Source organism: Etheostoma cragini, chromosome 18 (genome assembly GCF_013103735.1).
Source record: "Etheostoma cragini isolate CJK2018 chromosome 18, CSU_Ecrag_1.0, whole genome shotgun sequence".
Taxonomy (NCBI): Eukaryota; Metazoa; Chordata; class Actinopteri; order Perciformes; family Percidae; genus Etheostoma; species Etheostoma cragini.
In genome coordinates, this window is record NC_048424.1 from 19,760,457 (window position 1) to 19,784,706 (window position 24,250).

The 24,250-nt window shown below is 40.9% G+C and overlaps 1 protein-coding gene across 18 annotated transcripts in view; it reads right to left on the bottom strand.

Moving 5' to 3' along the window:
• The window catches only part of nrxn3b (neurexin 3b), a 295,437-nt gene that overhangs the window by 264,932 nt on the left and 6,255 nt on the right, over positions 1-24,250 (bottom strand). For 12 of the 18 annotated variants that reach the window (XM_034900805.1, XM_034900804.1, XM_034900807.1 and 9 more), the window contains 3 exons: positions 20,018-20,035; positions 19,587-19,613; positions 17,735-17,746 (listed from right to left, as the gene is read on the bottom strand). In XM_034900805.1, coding sequence (XP_034756696.1) covers positions 17,735-17,746; positions 19,587-19,613; positions 20,018-20,035 — 57 coding nt within the window. The remainder of the gene's footprint in view (positions 1-17,734; positions 17,747-19,586; positions 19,614-20,017; positions 20,036-24,250) is intronic. The other 6 variants (XM_034900814.1, XM_034900813.1, XM_034900798.1 and 3 more) reach the window with 3 other exon arrangements.

The following is a 24,250-nucleotide window of genomic DNA, read 5'->3' on the forward strand; positions in this document are numbered from 1 at the left end:
AAACATTTTTTAAAAAATCTGTAAAAGAAACACATCATTGGCTTTTGCTGAATGCGTTAACGATCATACGACATGAGACACCATCTCTCTCGCAGCACAGACACACACCCACACACACACACACAAACACACACAGTCTGGTGGTTGTTTAGCTCTTATAACGGGCCGGGTGTGTAGCACACTGCCATGAGGCTAATGTCTGGTTACTCCACATCGTCGTCGTAACATTTTGTGATTACGTTCTGAATCTGCGACGTTTTTTGTCAGGTGAATCAGTAAGTTAGTAGTATGGTTTACAGGGGAGTTGCATTTGAACTGGTTCGGGGTCCTTCTGTAAGTAATATCGGGGAACAATTTGGTTTTTGATGAATTCTCCAAGCAGCAATACCACAGGCCAAGCAATTGGCTCGTTTCATACAAGCACATTTTTAACGGGGACTGGACTAGTTTAACTCAACACAAGCTTACGGAGACGGACGCGATCGCAAAACTAAGTCACGTCACTGTTGGTAATCCATGCTGTCTCAAAGAGCAGCGAGTCTCCTCCTCTAGTATGTTAACTAGTATCACAACCAGGCTGTTGCATCATGATTCATTTTTTATCTGAACTGGTTGTAATCTGTGCACATTTAAAATAAATTTTTAAACGAGTCAAAATGCATTGTCAGATCCCTACTTCAGACATATTTAAAGCTCCCTGGACTCCCTTTAATGTCCCTGGACCACATGCAGTTTTTCTATAATTTCATACCCTATTCATGGGCCATCAGAACATCGTCTGCCAATCCCCTAAATATTTCAACACTCCTCAAAGAAAAGAAATGTATTGTAATAACTGTTGCAGATAAAACAAACTTTCTGAAGTATCTTTATGCACACCTGCGGTCTGAGATTTTATGGATCAAACCGAGGCCTGTAACTAATGTAAAAGGCTGCATCAATTTGGCAAGTCCTCTGCCAACTGAAAGAATGCTTCAAAGGGAGAACTTGACAAAGGGCTCATTAAGCCCTGAAAGTCATGAAGGAAACTTAAAAAAAAAAAAAAAAAAAAAAGGTAATGATGACAACACAAACACTTGGTTGGGAAAGTAGTCAATGCAGCTTTGTAAGTGCCTAAGATAACTGAGCTCTAAGTCAGTCCTCGCGGCTTGCAAGGCTGTCAAAGATTTGATGCGACTAGGCTGTCTTCCTCTTTGGCCATATTTACTACTTCCTCTACTGGCCATATGTATTGCTTTACTAAATAAACATACAGAAGACTTTTGCCGAATTAATGTATTATACATGAGTTAATGTCAACCTTAATGAATATTCAGCTTCATCAAGAACATTTTCCCACATTTATAGTAAATACACTGCAAAAGGGTCGTAACATACTAAATTAGATAAGAGAATTCATTTCAATAATTCAATCTTCTAGAAATATTAGAATAATGTTAATGCCAATTAATTTCCTTTTATCTTTTTATGGTCAACAGATGCTATAAGTAGAGATGACAGCTTTTTGTTGAAACAATAAATGGCGGAGGTTTTTGCAGCACATTTGGAGGACAAGTCCCGACTAGACAAGGCCCGAAAGAAAAAACAACAACAACAATAAAAGTGATTACATAAAAAAAGAAGTCATACAGTCTATTCCCCAGTCACGGCCGCATCTTTTCCCCACAACTATCAACAATCCGTCTCAAACATTTGCTCTTGACAGTCTCCCAGAAGAGTAAGTGCCATGTAGGCCAATATAAATAAAGCCTTTTCTTTGCTTGAGGCCGGCCAAGCCTGCACAGCAACCAGCCAGTTCCTCCTCAGGAGCACACACACACACACACACACACACACAAACACATACACACACACACACACACAGACTAATATGGGGTTATTTATCCACAGGGAGATCTGTGTGAGTACAGTGTGTTCATCACAGCGAAAAGATAGATTAGATGTGTTGGACTGAGACTTTTCAGGGACAAACAATGAGTGATTGAGCAGATTATGTGCATGTGTCTGAACTCATGTCCCTACACATGCATGTGAGCCTGAATGATATTCTTGAAACTCTGTCATGCCGCACACAGACATTTTTCACATTACAATCCAATCTTGAAATAGTGAGACAAACTGGACACCAAACATCATTCATGTTTTCACATTAACCTTAAGGCTGAGTAGACGGCTGTAGGTGTGGTTTCACCCATGTTGAAAATAGAATTAGAGTGGAATTTACATTCCCATTCAAATCAACATAGCAGGATGGTAACCATAAGCCAAGCCAAAACATGCAGAGGAAGTGGTAGTCTTTCAGCCCTGAATAGTGTCTGCAGGTCTTCTCCAACAACCTTTATTAAGCAACATGTTTACGACCTTAGAGCAAAATGTCAAGTCTTCAAATTATTTGCCGCTAGTTGTTCGGCCTATTTCTTTTTTCATGGTAATAACTGAAACTGACCATGATGGACGCATCATTGTTCAGATTTCGGCAACTGGACAGTCAGAGGAAACAAGCCTGGGAACCAGAAAAAACTGAGAGCTGTTTTATTTGCTCTGGCAGATTAGTTAGAGTACGCCTTCTGTTCAACAGATTTCCAGCCAACCAATCACAACCCTTTATTTTCTCTTATGGGGCAAAACTGATGACTCCTGCTGTATGCAAAATACGCAATGATGTCATTTGTGGCTGGGAGCAATGTTTAGGTACTTTTGAGAACCGAGATTCAAGAGCTATTTTCATTTACAGACATATTGATGAAACACAAAAAAAGCTCATCTCAGCACTCTGTAAGTTTATATTTGTCCGTTGCTATGCTACGTCGCATTTCACTTCTCTGATTGGTTGTAGGTCTATCTAATCTTGTTGAGAGGCATATCGGTCTACGGCCGCTAATAACGCCCCTTGGAAATCAAAATTGAACGGAGAAGTTCCAGACTAACTGGCATTTGCGATTTGGTCTGGTAATGTCTAGGAGGACACGGTTTAGAGAGACTTAAGTGTGTAAATCCAACTGAAACCCAGTTGAAATTACGCCCATGGCTGAGTATCAAAATATACTACAAGTGCCCAAAGTATTTAAAAGGATAGTGAAATGTTTGAATTGATCAAACACCAGACATTTAAATTCAGCGCTATAGTTCTAAGACTTTTTTCTGAACTTGAGGAATACATTTTATTGGAGGGGAAAATATGTAGACTGCAGTTTGTATACGTAGATTTGAAATACTGACATAATTATACAAACACTTAAATAAATTAAAAAAAACATGCCACCATTCACTATTTTCTCAGATTGGTGTTTTATATTCAATGGAAATATATGTGCTGAACACTTACATTTTGTATAGTTTAGTGAGCCTCTACCCTAGGTTTAGCAGGCTAGTGTCCCTGACAAGACCTGAGCTCCACTGGAGTCCACACTGGCCCTAAGCGATTGCCGTGGCCCCATTCTGCCAGGAAAACCAATTACTTAGTGTTTCTAAGCCCTCTGAGTGCCCGAAAGGGGCCCATCATTTAACCATGAGACACTGCAACTTCACTCACTGCCGGCCTTTCACCACCGGGTCATGCCGAAACACAAAGACACGTGTCAGGCCACACACACACACACACACACATATAATGTGAACCTACTGTACACACTAGGGATGTAACAATACTGGTGTAACGGTAAACCACAGTAAAAATGTTGACGGTAACAATTACCGTTTTCATTTAAAATATCATTATTATCACGGATTACGACGGTGTGGAACACATGTGTTCCCAGCTTCACCCGGGTCTCCTGGGTGCACTGCGTAGCCTACGACATGTGTTTCTTGAAGTTGGAATCATGAAGGAAGGAGGAGATGACAGCGCCCCAGCGCTCGGGACATTTATCAGCCTTCCGAAAAAGGCCATAGTAACACTTGACTCTCACCTGAGATGTTTGACCAACCTTTGACAAGAATCATCGCTTTGATCTCCTGAGAAGGGGACAGAACAGCAGCTGTAAACTGACCTTCCCCATTTTCAGACTTGTTGATGCGATGTGGGTAGCCCAGAACGTAAGTTAAAACTATTCTGTAGCTTGTTAAACTGTCATGGATTTTGCTGCCTTGTTATCTAGCTATAAACGTCAAAGCTTCATTCATTCCTATTTCAATAAGTGTTCTGCTACGATGTGGATAGGTTTAGCCAGTGTTACGACATGACATTCATTTTGAGTGAGAGAGAATTATATTATCGCCTTGATAATATTGCTGCTGTGTTTCTTATTGCATAGCTGATAGATGTGCAGATTGTTTAATATTACTTGTGCAGCTTCGTGTTGATATTCAGGTTGTTTTCTAGCAAGGTGCAATTGTCAGTAAACAGACCAGTGCTGTGGAGCCACATGCTTAGCTTTAAAAAGGTGTATAACACCGTTTGCTCCGTTATGGATAAGTGTGCTGTAATAGATGCGGATTATTCTCAGTTTGTGTTACTGAGCAATATGTTACAGAGAAATTAATGTAATTCTAGTATTGTTTCTTGTTATATGCTGGTGGCTATACTACTTAGTTTTGGTAAAAAATGTTCATAGTAATCAGATACTTATTAATGTGCATTATGATTTGCTAGCATTTCAGAACCAACTTCACATGGAACTTCAAATACAACTTAATGTTCCAACTTCAGTTGGCCAGTATTTCATAAGCCAGTTTTCAATCATTTTTACAAATCTATTGCCTTTACTTTTGTAATATACTATACCATTTTAGCTTGTATAGACCTATCAGTGCTTTCTTAACATATTGAACAACTTTTAAAAATGCTGCAATAATACTAAAAACCGCCATAACTTTGGTCACTATAACCGTACATTTTCATACCATTACATCCCTAGTACACACCATCAAAAAACATACAGAGAAGTCTGAATTAGGGCCTTAGGAAGAGACTTACTTTTAAAGCTGGAAATGTTATTTATCACTTCAAAATACATATATACTGTGTTAGAAGCACTTGCCACAAAAATGTCAGTGCAGAAAGTTACAGTGCTCTCCAAACTGTATTTTCCGATTAATTTTTAACCATCGTCAGACAGTGAGTCAGCGGCTAACGGAGTGACCTCTCAGCACCGCAGACAGAGTGTCTTCTTACCACCATCGCTCACACACACGCCAACAGGTAAGTGCACCCAAATAAACACTGATGCACATATGCGCTCACACACAGGTCTGATGAACCAGACATGGTGTCATACATTACCCTTTAAGGGAAGCCTCATTTAGCTATTCTTGATATAAACTGTGATATCTCTCTGTCTGAGGCTAATCAACTATATTGTGTGGTGAAAGGTTTTAACACAAATCTTCTTTAGACCAATCCGATTGCCTTCAGTACATTCAATATGCTCACTCTTTGTCGGACTCGCTGTATCTGTCTCTGCAGGATAAGTTAATGAGTCTAATGAGAATAAAGAGTGGAGGAAAAGACAGCAAGGGAAGGAGAAAAAGGGGGGGGGGAGATGGGGAAGCAATCAGATGTGGCTCTGCCCAGCCCCTGGCAATGATAAAGTGGAGCAATTATGCATGAAGGCTGTGACATTGACTGTGGCATCACCTCTTCTGCTGATCTGTTAAAAAGCAAACATACTCTATAATTCAGTATGGCACTCACTCAATCACACACACATACACGCAGACACACACACACACACACACACACACACACACACACACATACGCAGACACACACGCCGCCGTGCCAAACATGTTCCAAGGACACAGATGATCAAACTTTTGACAAGTTCACCCATCTGCGCACACGGATAAGTCGCGTCATTCGCCGGTGTGAGCGTTGCACACCGCAGATCAACAGAAGGTCAGAGCTGTTGTCCAATCTCTCTCCCAGTGGGTGTGTTAGGTGGTCTGAGAAAAATGCATTCCCTTTATGAGTTTATCTGCTACTTTTAGCCTCTCATTTCTCTCTGGATACACACTTACCCATCTTACCCCCCTAACAAAGCACACGCCCACGGCCACCCATCATCCCTCTCCACTGCCCCACTTGATGCTTGGGTGCATTGTGATGGTGTCGTGCTTGAAAGAGATATTGATTACTCACAAGAATGAGCCCTCAGTGGCTCTGGTTTTACACACTCACTCATAAACATAAGACCTCTTAACAGACATCGTCAGTCCGGGAACAGAACCATTCAGATAGGGTTTCTGCAAGTTTCAACAAGTCAAATGTAAGACTTTTTAAGACCTTTATAAAAGGAAGTTTATATCACAACATAAAAGTACAACAAAATGCAGAGTCACAAAAGTACTTCCAAAGTAAATATAATTATTAAAATTGGACAGTGACACCAAGTCCTGATGATCTGTACAAATACAGCAAATTATATTTACTAGTGAAAGAAAGAACACCACAAAAAAAAAAAGAACAATGAGAAAAAATGTCAATGAGCGTTAGAGGTTGTGTGACATGGATGTAGGAAAAAGACCTCTTTGACATTATTTAACATTTAGAACATAATGCAAGTGCAAAAAAAACTTAAGGCCTAGAATTTTTATATTTTACAAATTTTAGACTTCATAAGAGCACCCTGTCAGAAGGATTAAGTAGGGGTCTGTACCAGCTAGATGTGACAATAGCAATAATGGTCATGGCATTATTGGCCTCCATTTAAAGGGGAGGTACTACGAAAAAAACTAAAATGTTGTGGTATGGTGGTTTATTTGGCTGTTAGAGATGTTAAGATGTTATTACAATTCATCTTGAGGGGGAAATGAATTTGTAATCATGGACAAAATGACATGATAATCCATTCCATAGATGTTTATAGATTTCAATCTTAACCACAAATGTCAACCTGCGGGGGGCTCTAGAGCGAATATCAGAGGAGCACTAAAACACTACCTGTCCCATATTTCACGGCAAATCCATCAAATAGCATTTTAATATATTTATTTTTAATCAATTAAATTTAATTAATTCAATCCAACAATTTTTGGGGAAGCTCACGGTCCCACCATGTTTTGGAGAAACTAATCTGATCTGCCTGCTTGAGTGATCTCACAAATGGAAAAATAAGGGGCCAGAGAGGCCATCAGTACTGCCAGCCAATCACAGCAGCAGCTTTTGAGTAATGTTACACAGCCTGTTTCATTAGAGCGACATGTGCAGTTCTGGAGATCAAGCAGTCATGTTGAAACTGAGCAGCCTTCATAGATATAAATAATCAATTTGTCACAAAAAAAACCCACATAAAGACATAAGGACTTTGAAAATTTGAAATGCCAAATATGATGATAGTCAGCTAAGAAAACCTGGGTGAGCATAGAAATGGCACATGCCAGATGGTTCTCTTCCTAACCAGCTGTAATTGACATACCCTTCAGGCAGGCATCTAACCCCATGACGAGCATGATAAAGGGATATTTGGTGAATAAAAACCCACTGAAACCTCGTTTAATTTTTAGTAGCTAGCAAAAGACACACCAACAAAAACATGAAATTAGGAGACAGAACAGTCACATGCAGAAAATGTAAATTCCACAGAAACACAACATGACTAATGTATGTGAAACATGCACAAGGCACAAATAATTACGGATTTAAATGAATCAATCCCTCCAACTGTGCTTTAATAAGTCTAATAGTGTGCGATCAGGCATTCATTCCATACTCACCAAGAGTTCTCAGTCTTTCATCTCTCACTTGAAAAGACACACAAAGACTCGCACCTGTCAAGATCTACTACAGCGTGCGTTAGCTCAGCATATTTCAGAGCAAATGATCAGCCAATTACACGACTAATTATTGCCTCTTGCAGACTTGTCAGACTGTGCAAGTGTGGGGCAGTGGAGATCAATAGGATGTGTTAATTTGAGCAACACACACACATACACGCTCACACACACACAGCTGAAAGGTAGAAAGATGATAAAACGCTATCAAATGCCTCTGTCTCTCAGGGGACCCCAAGTCAGGTGCTGAGGCAATGGGGGTTAATGGGTGTGCTGCGATGCTCTGAGATCTGCATACAAGAACATGCAAGTTGAATCCATTATCTGCTCAACCCCACGCACATTTTGCAAAACAAGGATTAGAGATAAAAGAGATACAAATAACTGATGTTTTGTTTACTTAAGGCTTCAGGCAGGGTCAGGGCTAGGACTACAGTGGATTGGGAACAGGTACTGCAGAAAGACGAGTGGACGGAGGGACGGAGGGAGGGAGGGGAAGGGGTTGATTACAAAACAGCACTGAACTGGGAAAAATGGAAAAGAGAGTAAGAGATGAAAAAAAGGAAGGACGTATGATTTTATTATGAGAGAAGAACCACTACTGTATTTTCACAAGTTTCAAAGGAGGGGATGGAGAGAAAGAGAGATGTGTACGAAGAAAGTGAACTGATGACTGACCAAATCCATATGGAAGGATAGGGAGAGGTGGCTGTGTGACTAACACGGGTACAGGGAGTAACTAGAGAATGAGCGGGACAAAAAGGACATGGGGATGAAAGAGAGGACATATAGGGAGGGAGGAATAAAAGGGAGGAAGTTGATGGGTGCAGAAAGGAGAAAAAAGAAGACATTAGGAGCTAGAAAAAGTACACAAATAATGAAGAAAAAGGCAGTCACTGCAAGCAGAGAATATAAAAGACAAGAGTAGCTGGAGCATCTGAGCTATAAAAATACCGGAGCCTTGTAGCAGAGGTCCTCTTAGTACATCTGTTGTGACGGCAACAGGGCCGCAGCTACCACTGAGGACACCCAGGTCACGTCTCAGTCATGTATTTTTGCGTTTTTTAAAAAGAGTTTCCTAATTAGTAGTAATAACATTAAGAAGAGTACCACGTTCTTTATTCAGCACATAAAACAACCGAAAAAAGAATTACAGATCCCAGCATTCACCGCCACATGAACATCTATGAGCACCCAAACATATTTTTTCCTTCCGTAAGCCACCCAGGACGGACAGACGAACACAAAAACACACACACACACACACACACACACACACACACACATCAGTGCTTGATTAGCTTTCCTCAGTGCAGCGCACCCTAAGCAGAACCAAATCGGATGACTTCATTAGCATATAATCTGCATAATGGCTCCACCAGAGCAAGGGCATTTGCCTGCTACGTGGCTCCTACCATGTCTGATTCTAAGGTTGGGGGGGGGGTCAGAGATTCTCTTTAGTTTTGGTTAAAACTAAGCATATGCTGAATCTCTTTTGATTCACATGAATGCCTTAGAAATCCAGACTGGCCAGTTAATTGAGGGCACGATAAGAGAAAGAGATTTCAACGGAAGATTATTTCTGTCTTTTGTGCACATGGCTGGAGTTTCCTTGCCGATATTTCCAATTATAAGTCTTTCTGCTGCAAATTAAAGTATGAAACATGTGCACAGATGTTTGTACAGCAAATGGTAATTGCCTGAAAATTTATCATTCACAGTATTTCTCTTTTACAAATCATCTCAGGAGGGTTTGTTCAAATAGCATGTGTAAATATGTGCAATAATAAAAGTACAGCCCCAAAAAAGATCTGATCAATGTGGATTTCTTAATGCAGGTCGGATCAAACAAAAAGTGAAAATATTTCTCTCTTTAATGTTTCTGCAGGATAAAAAGAGCACATATTATCACAGCTCTTAGAATATGTATTCCTGTAAAATTCTATGCCATGAAAGGTTTTTATTCCATTCCTCTCAAAACTCTGCCCTTGGTTGGTGTTTTAAGAACGGCTCTTTCTGTTCACGGCTCTTTCTTTTCATTTCATATCACTTACACTTTAACTCTAATGTTCATTGAAGTCAGGGCCATTTCTTTCCATTCTTCTGCTTTGGGTAAATACTCACTGCCTTCATCCTAGTTCACAGGTCAGAAACTGCTCAAACTTGAATGTGAGAGAGCACAACTATGAAGACTAAAAGACACTGTGCATGAGTCAGAAAGCAAGATTCCTTAAAGTTGCACAGAATTTATAAATTTGGTTGCAGTTGCCCAATGCTCAAGTTCACAAACGTTTTAAACCGAATGTAAATGGGAAACGGTTCCAGGAAAATGGTTTTAAAAGTAAAACATAACAATTTAGAAACAATATTCAAGGGTTATAATGTGTTAGTGGAAAAAATAGAGCAAATTCTGCTGACCATGGCCTGTGTTGGATAGGTGCTAGAATCAAGGAAAGAAATTTGCTTTACTATATATATTTGTTCCAAAACTAAATTTCATTTTGTAAATGCCAACACTCACATTCATCTTACTGGAATCTGTTCAGCAATTTCGGAAATATTGAGCAAACTAACCAACAGAAAACCCAAAATTTAAAAAAGGTGTTCTAAGCGATGTTGGGCGACTTTACGTCTTGTTGACGTTCGAAGGATTTTCAAACAAAACGAGACTAGCATGCCCCTCACTCCTCCTAATCCCGCCCCCTGACCCTCCCTTCTGTGCTTCTGCGCACTAACCCCCCAACCCCAAATCCTTCTCGTCGGTTATTGGCTGGAACACTGTTTGTGCATGCTTTGTTGTGCAGGTGGGTACGGATTATTTTTGTTGAGACTGCGTTCTGTTTTTACAGTGTGTTCAGGGGACAGGCAGCTAGCAGATAGTGAGATTTATTTTACAGTGTGTTCAGGGGACAGGCAGCTAGCAGATAGTGAGGAGATGTTTTTACAGTGTGTTCAGGGGACAGGCATCTAGCAGATAGATTTATTTTACAGTGTGTTGAGGGGACAGGCAGCTAGCAGATAGTGAGGAGATGTTTTTACAGTGTGTTCTGGGGATAGGCAGCTAGCAGATAGTAAGAAGAGGTTTGCTGTATATTACGACACATGTTCTAGCCTAAAACACGTGTGACATCACTTAGAGCACCTTTAAACATGTTAGCTCTTTCACAGAAGTTCCAAACCGAAAGAGAGGATGCAGTAGACAGAAAGAGCCAGTGAGCTTTCTAACTGTGGTTGCTGTATTTCTTAGCATTCTGCTGCCATGTTTGTTTACTTTCTCCCTGGTGTGAACATCTATGCATGGCTGCAGACATCACATCTACACATGTCACCCCTCTGCAAAATCCCATAAACACTCAGCACACAGACACACACACTCCCACATATTCCTAAGCCTTCCTGCGCTCCTACTTAGACTCTCACAATACAGCCCTTCAAGCCACATCTTAACCTAGTTCTTTGCATAAATCCTACTCAAAAGGTCTCAGGCACTTCACAAACAATACACAACATTCCAGAGTTTTCAGCCTAATTTGTTCACTCAGTATACTACTACTCCTGCATGAACACCATGTTCTTTAATTGTAATGTCTTATTTTACATGAAATGAGAGTGTATTTGACACATGTCAGGTTTCTTGACAAATAAGCCATAAAACATTCATGTTTACTTGCAAACCTGCACGGTGGTAACAATGTTTGAGATTTCTGTCACTGTAAAGCTGTACGTTTATGTATCTGTGTGCAAGTAGATCTGTTTGACGCTCAGTACGAACTGTGCAATGCCAATAATGATAGATCAAATATGTCACGCAAACATTATATATTTTTTTGAGGAAGTGGCTTAAGCGAGGGGCAAAATTCTTTTGATGATAAGCAGAAACGCAAATAAAGATGGACAAATATGTCAGTTACATACTCATATCTTCCCTTTTATCAACCTCTCTCTCTTTCTCGCTCTCTCTGTGTTGCGTAACCGCTGACGCACTCATGATCCGTGAAAAGTAGGAATCAGTTTTGCTCGGTTGATCCCAGAGGTCAGCAGCAGAGAGAGAGAGAAAGAGAGAGCACAGGCAGAAGAGTAAAGAGAGCACAAGGCCAAAGTAAAATGAAGAAGGGAAAGCAACCAATCGCCAGGTTGGCATCAGTGAGTTGTTGTACGAATTGTGCACTGTAGCTGACACGGTTATGTGAACCTCTGCCCGTTGTCTGGGTTAGGGAACCAGATATGCAGGCAGTGGCTTGAGGAAAGGGACAAGAAAGAGCAGAACATAACATGACAGAGAATTATGTCAACTAAATGGAAAAGTAAAAGCCAATAACAAAGGAGTGTAAAAAAAAAAACTGAACTAAAGGAAATGACACAGCTAAAAGATAAAACATACTGTAGAAAATCAGGGAAAGCATGTAAAGGATATTAGAAAAGGATATTGATAACTCCCTCAGATTCTAATAACTAGTTATGAAACTGCTATTCCATTCCTTAATAATACTGCTGAGCCATAGAAAAAAATAATGTGACTCCAGCCAATGGGCATCCTTTTGGAAACAATGAGCAGCAGGAGGAAACCCACAGGTTTTTGGGAAGAAGTCTGTATTTACAGCACATATTTTCAGACTGCTTGAGTAGCAGCTGGTCAGTGCTGAAATCAAATTTGACCAATGCCCTCAATTGTTTAGCAACTTTGAGGATTGTGGCGTAGCTTCAGACTGAGTAATGAGGAGAGGCAAAGTTAAACTCGTTTTCAGAGGGAGCGTCTGGCCATTAATAGCCGTTTATCAACAGCACGACCAACGCGTGCCAAGGCCAGTAAGTGCCAGCTGGTGCTCTGAATCCAACGTCTGAAGCATAACAGGAAAACCCGTTTCCATTGCCCCCGTGACATTGCATGGAGACAAACAAACCACACCTCTGATGACACACAGTGCCTCTTCCTATCTCATGCATTACAGAAGGACAGGGAAGGACAAATGCATCATTTTACAACACGCTATCATGGGTCAGTAGGGTAACGACTACATTTAGAGAAAGGACACGCAAGGGTGGTAAGACATGTTTTCCTTATTTTGTTATTTCGAGCATTAAATCAGCAGTGAATCATGATTTGGGCTGGGTACCATATCCATCATTTTTAGGCACCGAGAAATTGTCTCTTAAGTATCATAAAGTGCCTTGTCATTCAATACCCAATTTTAACACCACAAAGTAAATCACATCAGCGTTAGTGAGCCAATAAGCATGCAGCATGCTTCTACCAAGATCTTACAATGCTTGTGATTGGCTGTCTAACGTTACACGTCGTAGAAGCAGACAGGAAAAACTATGTTAAGCACAGAGATGGGTCTAATGCAGTAGGGGCTGAAAAGTAAATCAAAAGAGCCTTACTGTGTAATGTTGAAATTAGTTTTTGTTTTATAAAATTGGTATAAAAAAAAAGTATTGTTTAGGAACCGTCTCAAAGTCACGGTATTGTACGGAAAAATCTTGAACGATACCCAGCCCTAATCATGATAGCACCAATTCCTTTTATTCACGTATGTAGGCCAGAAAAAAGCATTTGGGGACATTGTAAGAGTCGAGTATTGCCATGTGCAGCCATATTCTTTCCAACAGTCAGCACCTCAACAGAATTTGGGCTGGTTGACATTTGAATAGACTCAACATGGTGGCCAAAATGTGCAAGTCCATTCATATCTTTTCATATAAAGCTTAACAGTGCAACAGCACAAGCAAGAAAGGACAAAAATGTCTAGCAAACATGGATACATACAAATCAGGGTTTGATAATCAGCTTTGCTAATGTTTTGTAAGGAATGATATACAATCCATATGTAATTGGGACCTTAAAATAAAAAAATACTACACCGATGTGCAGTACACTGTGGCCTAGGCTTCCGTACAAGGTGCCACCTGCTCATCAGATACACACTCACACACATCTACACTCCGATGGCGCAGCATCGGGGGAAACTCGGGGTTCAGTGCAACTAGATTTGGGCTGATTTCTTTATCTACCTTCTATATATAGCTTAAGTTGATTTCTCTCTTGCTGCAACTGACAACCTCTAAGCGTTATGTTATGAATAAACATCATCAATATTCAAATGACAGATAAGAACTTTGGGAAAACCCCGTAATCTGTAGTGGCTTTTTGTTCAATCAGTAGCACTCAGTGTACAACAATAAAACAGTTTGTTGAAATAAAACAAAGGATGTCACACTTGTGAATGAGCCACCGAACTGCAATACACACAGGCAGCATGCCACTTCAAAACCTGCTTTATTGCGGGTTGACATTTTTGCCACTGGCCAATTTCCCAGTGTCGACACACATCAACTCTCCGCAGCAGTTTAAAAATCACATTTGCTCCCTGGATCGGCATACATTACAGAATACGTCACTGTGTGACGCACTTAACAAGTACACTTTGCAACAAAGCAAATAAATTGTCTCTTTCTTGCCAAAAAACATAACTTTCTGTTATTCATCCTTTGTGATAAATAATATATGACCAGTGACTATTGTAGAGGGGAAAGTAACTTTGTAGATTATTGCCTGTGTAAACCCAATGCTGAAAAAGTCAGCAATATCTCTGGTTTAGTAATAAACTAACCAAAAGGTCTGAGGAGGATGGTCAGAGTAGTAAATAAATCCCTCTGAAGCCTGTCTGCATCTGTGGACAGGCAGTAAGCACCAGCAAAGCACTCCCATCTTGAGCCTGTGATGTGAGGCTCATCGTGTCCACGGTACTTTAAACTGGGGAAACACAAGGAAGAGTAAGAAGGAGGACGAGAAGAAAGGCTAACTGAAATACTGAGGAAGACAGAGATGAATAGGGTGGGACAAAGGCAGGAAGGTTGGCTGAGAAGGATGGAGCAAGAGTCAGAGGAGGGGTGACAGGCAGGGAGCGAATATATATATAGAGAGAGAAGGAGGGAGGGAGACAGAAACAGAGAATGTGACAGAGGCAGAAAGCAAAAAGTCTTCCGTATGAACTTTGCAGCAGGACTTTGAGGGGATAATTAGGGAGAGTGACTCAAGAAGTGGAGAATAAGTTCTCCGTCCTAAGCCTTCATGCAGGGGATTAGACTCAGGCAGAACTCCTCACTCCCTCTCTCACACTCCGACTGCTCTCTGAAGTAGACACACCCCCATTGCCAAGTTATGTCCAAAGCAACTATGGTAGTGCTCTTTCTCCATCGGCCCTGGAGCTCAAACCGTTTCATTACAGAATAAGAAACCATATCATCTAGAGTACAGGGATAGAGTGCAGTTCTAGGAAGCATCCTGCACAGTGCAATTCTCTCCGATAGCATGCAATAATGTCCGCCATATAATTGTATAAAGTATGTGTAATCAGTATACTCACATTCTGATGAGACCATGTCAACAAGGTTAATATTAGCTTGTATTTGCATTATTGCAATGTGTAACCAATATTTTGTCTCTCCCCATTGGGCTTTAAAGTCAAATTTGCAGGGGCATTGAGCTTTTGTCACACATATAATAGAGTATAATAGCTTTTTTGTGTTCATTAGGTAATGCTGGCGGCAGAACCTGCGGGCTGTGTAGATACAGAGTCTGATCGGTGACCTTGGGCTAAATTGTCATATCCTAATGAACACCATCCAGGTGTCCACAGAAAACACATCATTTATTGGACATGGGGGAGAAAATAAATAATGAGTGAGCACAATATGGGCCATCATGAACAGGACACCATGGATGGAGCGCGTTGCACTTTGTTGTTTGTCCTATGTTAGCAGAAAATACACCAATACGCTAAGGAATTGCTTTTGATCTGTGCTTTGCAAACAGGTTGTAGTAGTACTGTAAAAGGATATGTAAATTTCCTAAAGAATCATTTTTGATTTTTTTTTTAATATGCTTATTACAATCCTTGTTTCAATATGTTACTTCAAGGTGTTATCACATAAAAAGGCACATACTGTAACACCTGGAACGTAATGGACTCTAGCACATCACATCTGGATGCATACAAAAGCTGATGTTTTTGACTGCTATCATACGTAGTGTTCATTACACAGTATATAGAAATCTAATCTTAACATAATAAAACCAACAAGACGACATAATTCCTATCAGCTGTAAACGCAAGCCTTTATAATCACATCTCATATCTGGATAACAGATGAAGACACATTCGGAGTGTCATGCACAGAATAGGTCAAATTCTGAGAAGAAAGCATTCAAATTGCAACCAGATGACGGATGTCAAAACATCTCAGAGTAGAGTCTAATAAACTAGGTTTAGTGCAGCAAGTTGCTAACTGGAGCAATGTTGCTAACTGGAGCAAAGTCACTGGTCCGCTGCCATGGCTTATAAAAAGTTTGCTTTATCGTCAAAGCTATGCATCAAAAAAAGTTGCATCTCCGAGCCAAGAACTATGAGGCCTGGCTGATTGCAAGGGACTAAAACTTTCTCGATAGATGCCTCGTGGTGAATGCGGCATCAACCCCAGAATCGAGACCAGGGATGACAAGGTGCTCCATATTTCTCATTGGAAACATATGGTCTCTCAACACTGACCCGCTTCCCCCGGTTCCCTTTCGGCTTCAGCCTTCTTCTTCCACTCTCTCTAGTCCCTCCTCTCAGGTCTATTATCTAGTCTGTTCTCCCCAGTGCTCACACTCACTCTGCCCTCTGACCACTGTGCCATTTGCAGTACATACACACATCTGCAGAGAGATGAATCTAATAGCTCGGGGACCTGCTCAAAGGCACATTCTCATTTTACACATCATGATCCTAGCATTTCTCAATAGTCACGTCATAAATTATGTAACCTGAAGATGGTTACATATATGTGCTTTTAGAATCAACTTCTTTTAAATCTGGAATGGTTAAGACTTTTTTTCTAGCATTTACAAAACCAAAGACAAAAGAAAATTGAAAGGAATGAATTAAACAATATGTGTTTGATGATAATCTTTGAAATAACATAATCTGCAAAACTTTTAGCATGTCCGGCTAACTATTACCCTCTACAGTAGTAACACATTGTTACTTCCAAGTTTAAAGAGCACATCACACCACGTCGGTTTGTGAGATTGCCTTGGAGAGCCTTAGCCTTGGTCTTTTACAATGATATCATGTATGAAGCCCCTACTGTTACAAGGCCATCATTCTAAAAAGGAGCCAGCTGGAAGCATTAAACATTTACCCAGAGACAGCTTATCAACCAATGCAGCAGCTAATGTTAGCTGAATTAACTAGCGGGTGCTGTTAAAATCTGCCAGGTTATGGCTTGTAAAAAAAAAATTATATATCAATCGAAACTGGTGATCGTAATTCAGTTTTCCTCCATCGTCCAGCTAAAGGACACACTCACACTCTAACACACACACACACACACACACACACACACACACACACACGGACACACGCACAGTGTATCACATGTCTTCTATAAATGAACAATGAGGGTATTCTAGACCATTGCAATAAACATTGGCCACTGCTATGACCTCATTCAAATGAAGCCAAATGTCAGGTCAAATTCACCAATCAGCTCCTTTTCAACAAACATAGAACCGTCACATCCAATCAAGCACTTACACCCCCGCACAAACACTTGTATTTGTACACACAAATACATGTACGCCCCATCTTCAAACAGTTGTTCATTGATATTTACTGTTTGCATAGACACTGAATAATCCATTATAGAGCTTTACTCTCATCAATTTGTATTAGACCGTGATAATCAAGTGAAAATCACTACAGTCTCCAATACTGACACCATATTTCTTTTGAACTTCAGTTCGCTCAATTGCTTATCCTTCATGCAACAGTAAACATGGGTGCTCGCTAGCAAGAAAGCAACGTGTCCCCTGATTTTCACTTACTCGCTCAAACACACAGACGAGCATATGCACACATTTAATGAACACACATAATGAATGATTAACCAGTGGTAGCACAAGCGCAAATTCAACTCACATACACACACAGCTCTTGCAGCGCAGATATAAGTACAGTATGGAAAAAAAGGATTGTTGTACCTTTGTTTCTACCTACAGTTGTTGGAGAGGAGAAAGGATCCGTAGAGATAAATGAGGGAAGAGTAGGATCCCGCGCACAGCACCAGAGAAAGACAGCAAAAAGTAGGGATAAGCTAGTGTTGGTCTGAAGGAAGCCTGTACACTGCCAACTGACACTTTCATGCAAAATGTTGACAATCGTGCAAATGGGGAGGAAATGGGAAAAGGGCATGTGAACAGCACACAATGGACACGTCACAATTTTAGCATGTTTTTCTTCTACATTATTTTTTTTATCAGAGGTCACACCACTAAGACGACAGCACGATTCACGTACACGTCCTCTTAAAATAAGTGGTACTTGAAAGCTTGGTGACTACTTGAAGGCCGTGCAGGGGCCACCATTGGTTGTGGCTTGCTTTGTTGGGCACAAAGAGGAACGCTCAATTTGCCTTGCTTGTTATTTAGGAGGAAAAAGAAGTCCATTAGGAAAAAACTTTTTGCAACACAGCTAATGTAATAGTTTTTTTTCCTTTTTTGGACTCCACCTCAAAAAAGGTCAGCTCTGTCAAGACAGTTTACAATTTGTCAAGTTTAAAGTTGAACTCTGGGATTTACTTCATGTTCACATGCTAATCCAGAGATCTTGGGGATTTTACGGAAATTAAACTATTTAGAAAATGTCACTGTTTTAAAGGCAATTCTGCTAAATCCCAGATTATGTTTGGTTAGTTACGCTCCCAATGTCGACATTTTTAGAATCATAGCTCCAAAGCAACTACTATATACAGCTTAAGTTAAGGTTGCTTCATCAATTGCAGTTTGAAGAATGCAATTTAAATTTTAACGTGTAGAAAGGTGCTCAGAAAAAAATTATTGTAAATGTTTAGAAATCATTTTGGGATATTCGACTTTGTATAAATTAACTACAGTTCCATGATAAGATAGCAAACTCCATCATCTGAAGACGATCATGTGGTATGATTGAAAGCCTCGGTCAACTGCTGTTACCAAGGTCAGGAATGTGCGTAGGAAGTACAGTATGGTTTAGGTCTGGGAAAGATTGTGCATATGGCAAATTAACTGATGTAAAAGGTACACCTAAGTTTAAGCGACCAAAACACTTTGTTACAATAGCACTAAATATCATGGCTATGGTTTAATTAAAATAGCCAACATAAAAAGTTACATTGTGACAGTGACAGGATGCAAATTCCTGCATGAAAGTCTGACTCCCTAAACACTCATCCACCCCCACAACCTTTACACAATTCCTGTATCCTTCCCACACTACTTGCTACTGGATGTAAATACTGTGCTGCAGATTTGTCAACTATGAACATAATTGCAAGGGATACAAGGATGTTTCTCCTTACCAGACAAAGACACTTTTTGTTCCTTATTTCCCTGTTTCCCCCTCTCTTATCTCCCATGTCTATTGTCTTCTTCCTCTAAGCTGTCTCCCCTAATTCCATTGATTTCCTTAACCACCCTCATGCTTTTCATCCTCCCTCCCTTCCCTACCCCGTTGCTGCAGAGGTCGAGCAGGAACAGTGGAGTGTGTCACTGCATGTTAGCTGTGGAACTGAGAACAGTACACAAGTATGTAATACACAGGGACCTGGCTGAGAAGAGGGTTAGGAGACATAGAAGCGTATAGAGACGAGACGATGAGGAACTTGCCATGCACCCCTCCACCCACCCACACACCCACACTTTTCTCTGCAGCAACAATGGGAGCACTGCAACACACAAATGCACACGGACAGGTAACGAAAGGCACACAGCATAGAATTACACCCCAAAACCAAGCCGGGCGGTAAGTGAACAAAATATAAACACTAGAACTCCATACAGACAAAGAACAGAGTACCTTGCTCTGCCTTCAGGTGAGCGAAGCCTTGAGGAGAGAAATTTAAACAGAGAGGGACAGAGAAAAATTTTGAGAACAAAAACACACCAATACTACAGTTGTATTGTCATTATGCATGCTTTGCATGATGTCAAAGCATGGCTATCACTCTATAAGCAAAGCTTTCCCAAGTGCATTTGAAAGCTTTTTGTTGAAACAGACAAACGACTAATAAGAGCAACAAAGTATGTGAATATAAAAGTAGCTTTGCAGGTTTTTTACTGAAGAAATGTCAATCGTAAATGACATAACTGGATTACTGGTCCATTTTTCCCTGTCTTTCAAAACTGAATGCATGGACTTTTTTTAGACTACATACAACTTTATATGGAATAAAGAGCTGTTGGTATATCATTTTACTTAAACTATGACTAGTCCATCTTGACACTCACCTGGTTTTCTCTGAACTGCTGTGGAGTTGTCACAGGAAAGAAGAGAAAGCAAAGAGAAGTCCCGCATTAGCAAAACACACCAGACACTTTTGCATGTGAATCTAACATGCAAAACATAGCACACTTCTTAGCATATTGCTTCATGTAAGGACCAAAGAGGTGCCCCTTGACATGCCTGGTCAAAATAACAATTTCAGTGCAAATCCCTGTGGAAGTAAATACATAAAATTTCATCTGTCCCGTCCTCTCAGGGAATCAGATTGACATTACACCTTTAGCAAACAACTCTTACACATATCGAATATTGTTAGTGACATAATATTCTGCAACTTGTATCACACAGATGGCCTCACACACATGAAAAAGAGACATAAATCCATGAGGATTTATGGTGTTGTGAGGATTGTGGATCTTGGGATGCTCCTTCTCAGACCCATATCCTTCCCCTCCACCTTCCTTTTTTGCCCCTTTTAACCCAACAACCCACCCAATGTTTTCATCAAAGCTGACCTAAATTCAACACCCCCCCCTGTGGTTTCTCAGAGGAATGCTCACTGTTGGATTCTTGCAGTTCGCAGTATGGCATGGCAAAAAATAAAATAAGCCACACATTAAACTCAATCCCTTGCGGCAATCATCCTCACCAGGATCTCACCCGTAGATGACACCTCGTGGCTATCAAACATGCCAGTTTGATTTAGGGCACATGAAAGATCACTGTGTGGATTCACACGCAGTTCTATCTGTGGTTATGTGTTGAGCTTTTATCCAGCATCCTATTTCTTTAGACTCAAACCTGGTGATGTAGCCTAAAATGTGTATTGAAAGATGTCTGTTATCGGAGCCCCTCGAGAGCACCGAGTACTGGCAAGAGGAAATTAAACTAATCTTAATCGAGACAGACTACGTTAGAAATTTTAAGTGTCGGCTCTAACACACATTATCTGATATTAATTTAAATCAGTGTTGCGCTTTGATCTCTACACAGAGGCCTGGCCTGTTTCCCACCACTGGATATGATGATGTTTTCCTCTCTGACAGCATTAGGTCCTTGTAAAATAGGAAGTTTACCAAACTCAACAGAGGGCATAATTGTCATTTGAGAGGAGGCGCAGAGAGACAAATCGAAGAAGAAGAAGCTGGTGAAGGAGAGCAGAGGTTTTGTTTGCTGCCTCCTTTGGGGAGACCAAAATGGCTGCTACTTCTCCTCCCACACGAGAAGGATGACATTGGCACAGGAAAGAGAAGGACCAAGCATGGAAGTGGGGGGAAGGGAGATAGTGGCCAGCTGATGGACAGCGGCACAGCTCCAGCTCCCTAGAACTGAGGGACTCAGGACCCCTGAACGTACACGCTCGAATGAGCAAGCGCACATGCCGTTTACTGACTGTACAAACGCTTGCGCCCGATAAGTGTGCATGTAATGTGTGTGCACGTTCGCACGTTGTACGCTCAGTTTTCCTATGTAGATTAAACCTTTTCTCTTGATGCGACAGCGCCCAGAACAAGCCAATGTGCTGCTGAGGACATGTGGTCCAAGCTTAATCCCCTGCTCTATTTTACCAGCAGCTTCACCACTCAAATCCAAACATAATTTTCAGCTTGGGCACTAGACACAAATGCCCTCTGCACTGGAATAAGGCATGTCCCTGCACCATTTTTTCCCCTTTTTTTCCCCCTGACCTACTTTTTATAGTAAGATTATTGTAACTGTCATTTTTTCCATGTCTGTTTATTAATCCCCAAAGCTAAGCCCGAAGGCACCATTTTAGCACTTACTTAACAGTTTGCTTTCCCTAGCCTTCAATTACAAGCCTTCCATCAAACCAGGGAATATTTTTTTAACCAAAAGGGGCCTTAAAGTGTTCATTATAAATGCAGGATGTAAGATTGCGACAGAGGATGGGAAATCGTTCTACAACTTCATTAAACAATCCAGTTTAGCTCTTAATAACCTTGACTTTATGCATATCTCATTGTAACTGGAAAACCCTAAGGTATTCGAGAAACTGCATAATGTCAACCCCAATAATTTAATTGAACAGAATGAGGGACATTATCCAGATCGTTACCATAAAAGATACTGCTATTTGCACAGTTAATAACAGGAGCTAAATCAAGTTGATTTTAAAGATAACTCCATAGAAAGAAGTAGCTTAAGAGTTATTAGCGGCACACACGTCAATGGGGCCGAAGCTACAGCGGCGGGTTTGCCTGCCAAAGTCGACACATGTGGAGTGCGAGTGGTGAGTGGTGTCTAATTTCAGCTCATTGCCCTGACACAGTTTGTCACACTGATACATCCTGATCCACAAGGGAGGAGAGACTGAACATGTGTTTTATGGCCTACTGTTTGTTGTCCAAAGCTACTAGCCGACCTGGACGGTTTGGGATGAGCTGCAGAAGCTCGAAGAGAGAGACCGGACTGTCACTGATTATCACGGCGGTGAAATTAAAATAATATGCTTTAGCAGCTATCTTATGATGCAAGAAATGCACACCAAAAATTGAATTTGGATGTCTTTTAGCACAAGTGGCATAAAACTGGCCTACTCGCAAATCCCTTTTAATTTTTTGTATTTCTTATGTTCATGTTCATTCTGCCCACTCCATCTATTTGCCTTCTAGGCCAGTGGGCTAGCAGGCTACTATTAGGAATACGGCTGAAAAAATAGTTTCAAGGCCCAGTCTACTCAGTCAGTCAGCCATCTGCCCATTTTAACGAGCAGCTCTGGGCCCTTGTTGCTTCCCTGTCTATGTGTGTGTTCGTGTGCACGCCTGTAAATGCTAATGTGTCTGAGTGCATGCATGCATGGACCGGGTCATGCAGCCCAACAATGTAACATATAAATATTCACAGGTTTGACAGATTGCTTTCTTTGCTCATTAATAGTCAACAATATGCCGACAAAGACAGGTGTTCTAAGCAATTGTTCACCTAACTGCAAGCAAATAGGGAATGTTTGATCATTGTGAATGTCCCCTGAAAACATTAGGTGCTTGAGGGTAACTTCAACAACAAGTAGGATGGCACTTGTAGACATGTGGACATAATAATAAAAAGGAATTGCACTAGTATGCCGTAAGACAGTTTCAATTGAGGGTGGTGTTTGTGCAGGCATTTTCCGGGCAAATTAGCCATCTCTGTTCTCATTATCCTCCTAATTATGGTTCCCTGTCTCTGTGGCATAATCAACAATCAGCCACATCAGTTAATGGAAAGGCAGAGGAGAGCAGCAGTCGGATCAGCCTTAGAGCTAATATGACTACCCTTCCCGCGTTGCACTTTTGTAGCTTGAGAACAGAAGAAGATGGAGAATAGGTGCAAATACATGTGTGGCTAAGACAGACAGAGATGGAGTCAGCAGGGGTTGGTTCTTGTCCAACAGCTGACCTTGTAGGATAAACTGGGGTCCAACAGGCCTGTGTGTTTTCTCATCGCACATGCATTGCCCTGGGGCTGAGATACATACAACAATGTCTTTCATTGTCCAAGCTGTCTCGCTGAGTCGCAAGCTCACTCTCAGTTTTTTTAACACGAGGATGTAATAGCTCCCCTGACAGCTCACAGGAAGCTCTCAGACAAATGGACCTCCTTCTCCTCCTCCTCCTCCTTCATCGACTGTTTGAGAGGCAATGAGCAATTGGGATGAAGCAAAAAGGGGGCATGGCCAGTCCGTCCACTTGACTGCTCTGCAACCAGCACATTGCGTGCTGCTGTCCTGAAAAAAGCCACAGGCTAGCGCTTTGGATTTAGGCTCCAAACAGCTTTGTTTGAGCAGCAAACGATGGGACATGTTATGAAACCAAACACAGCTAAACCTCAGCACGAAGATGTGAAAATGCTTATTTTAAATGGGTGCTATAATGGTAACAAATTCTAGCGTGTTAACTGTATCAGGTACGGTTTAAAATAGCTTGCAAACAGCCATAGGATTCAGTGAGCATTCCCCTGATTTTTTGGCAAAATGGAGTCATCCCTAAGCCATGTCAGTCTGATTTAGACAGGCAGGAAGTGGGTCAGCAGTGAAGGATATTTGACATGGGTCTGTTCACACAACGCTATCTTTTACAGTCCATACACATGAAGAAAAGAGTTAGAAGGGTTAAGATTATAGTGAAGTTGATATTCAATGGATTACTCTTCTAAATATAAAAATTTTTTGTTTTATGTTGTGGAAGATGCAGAACCACATTTTTCTTGGCATTAGCTGGCATTCATCTTAAGGCTAT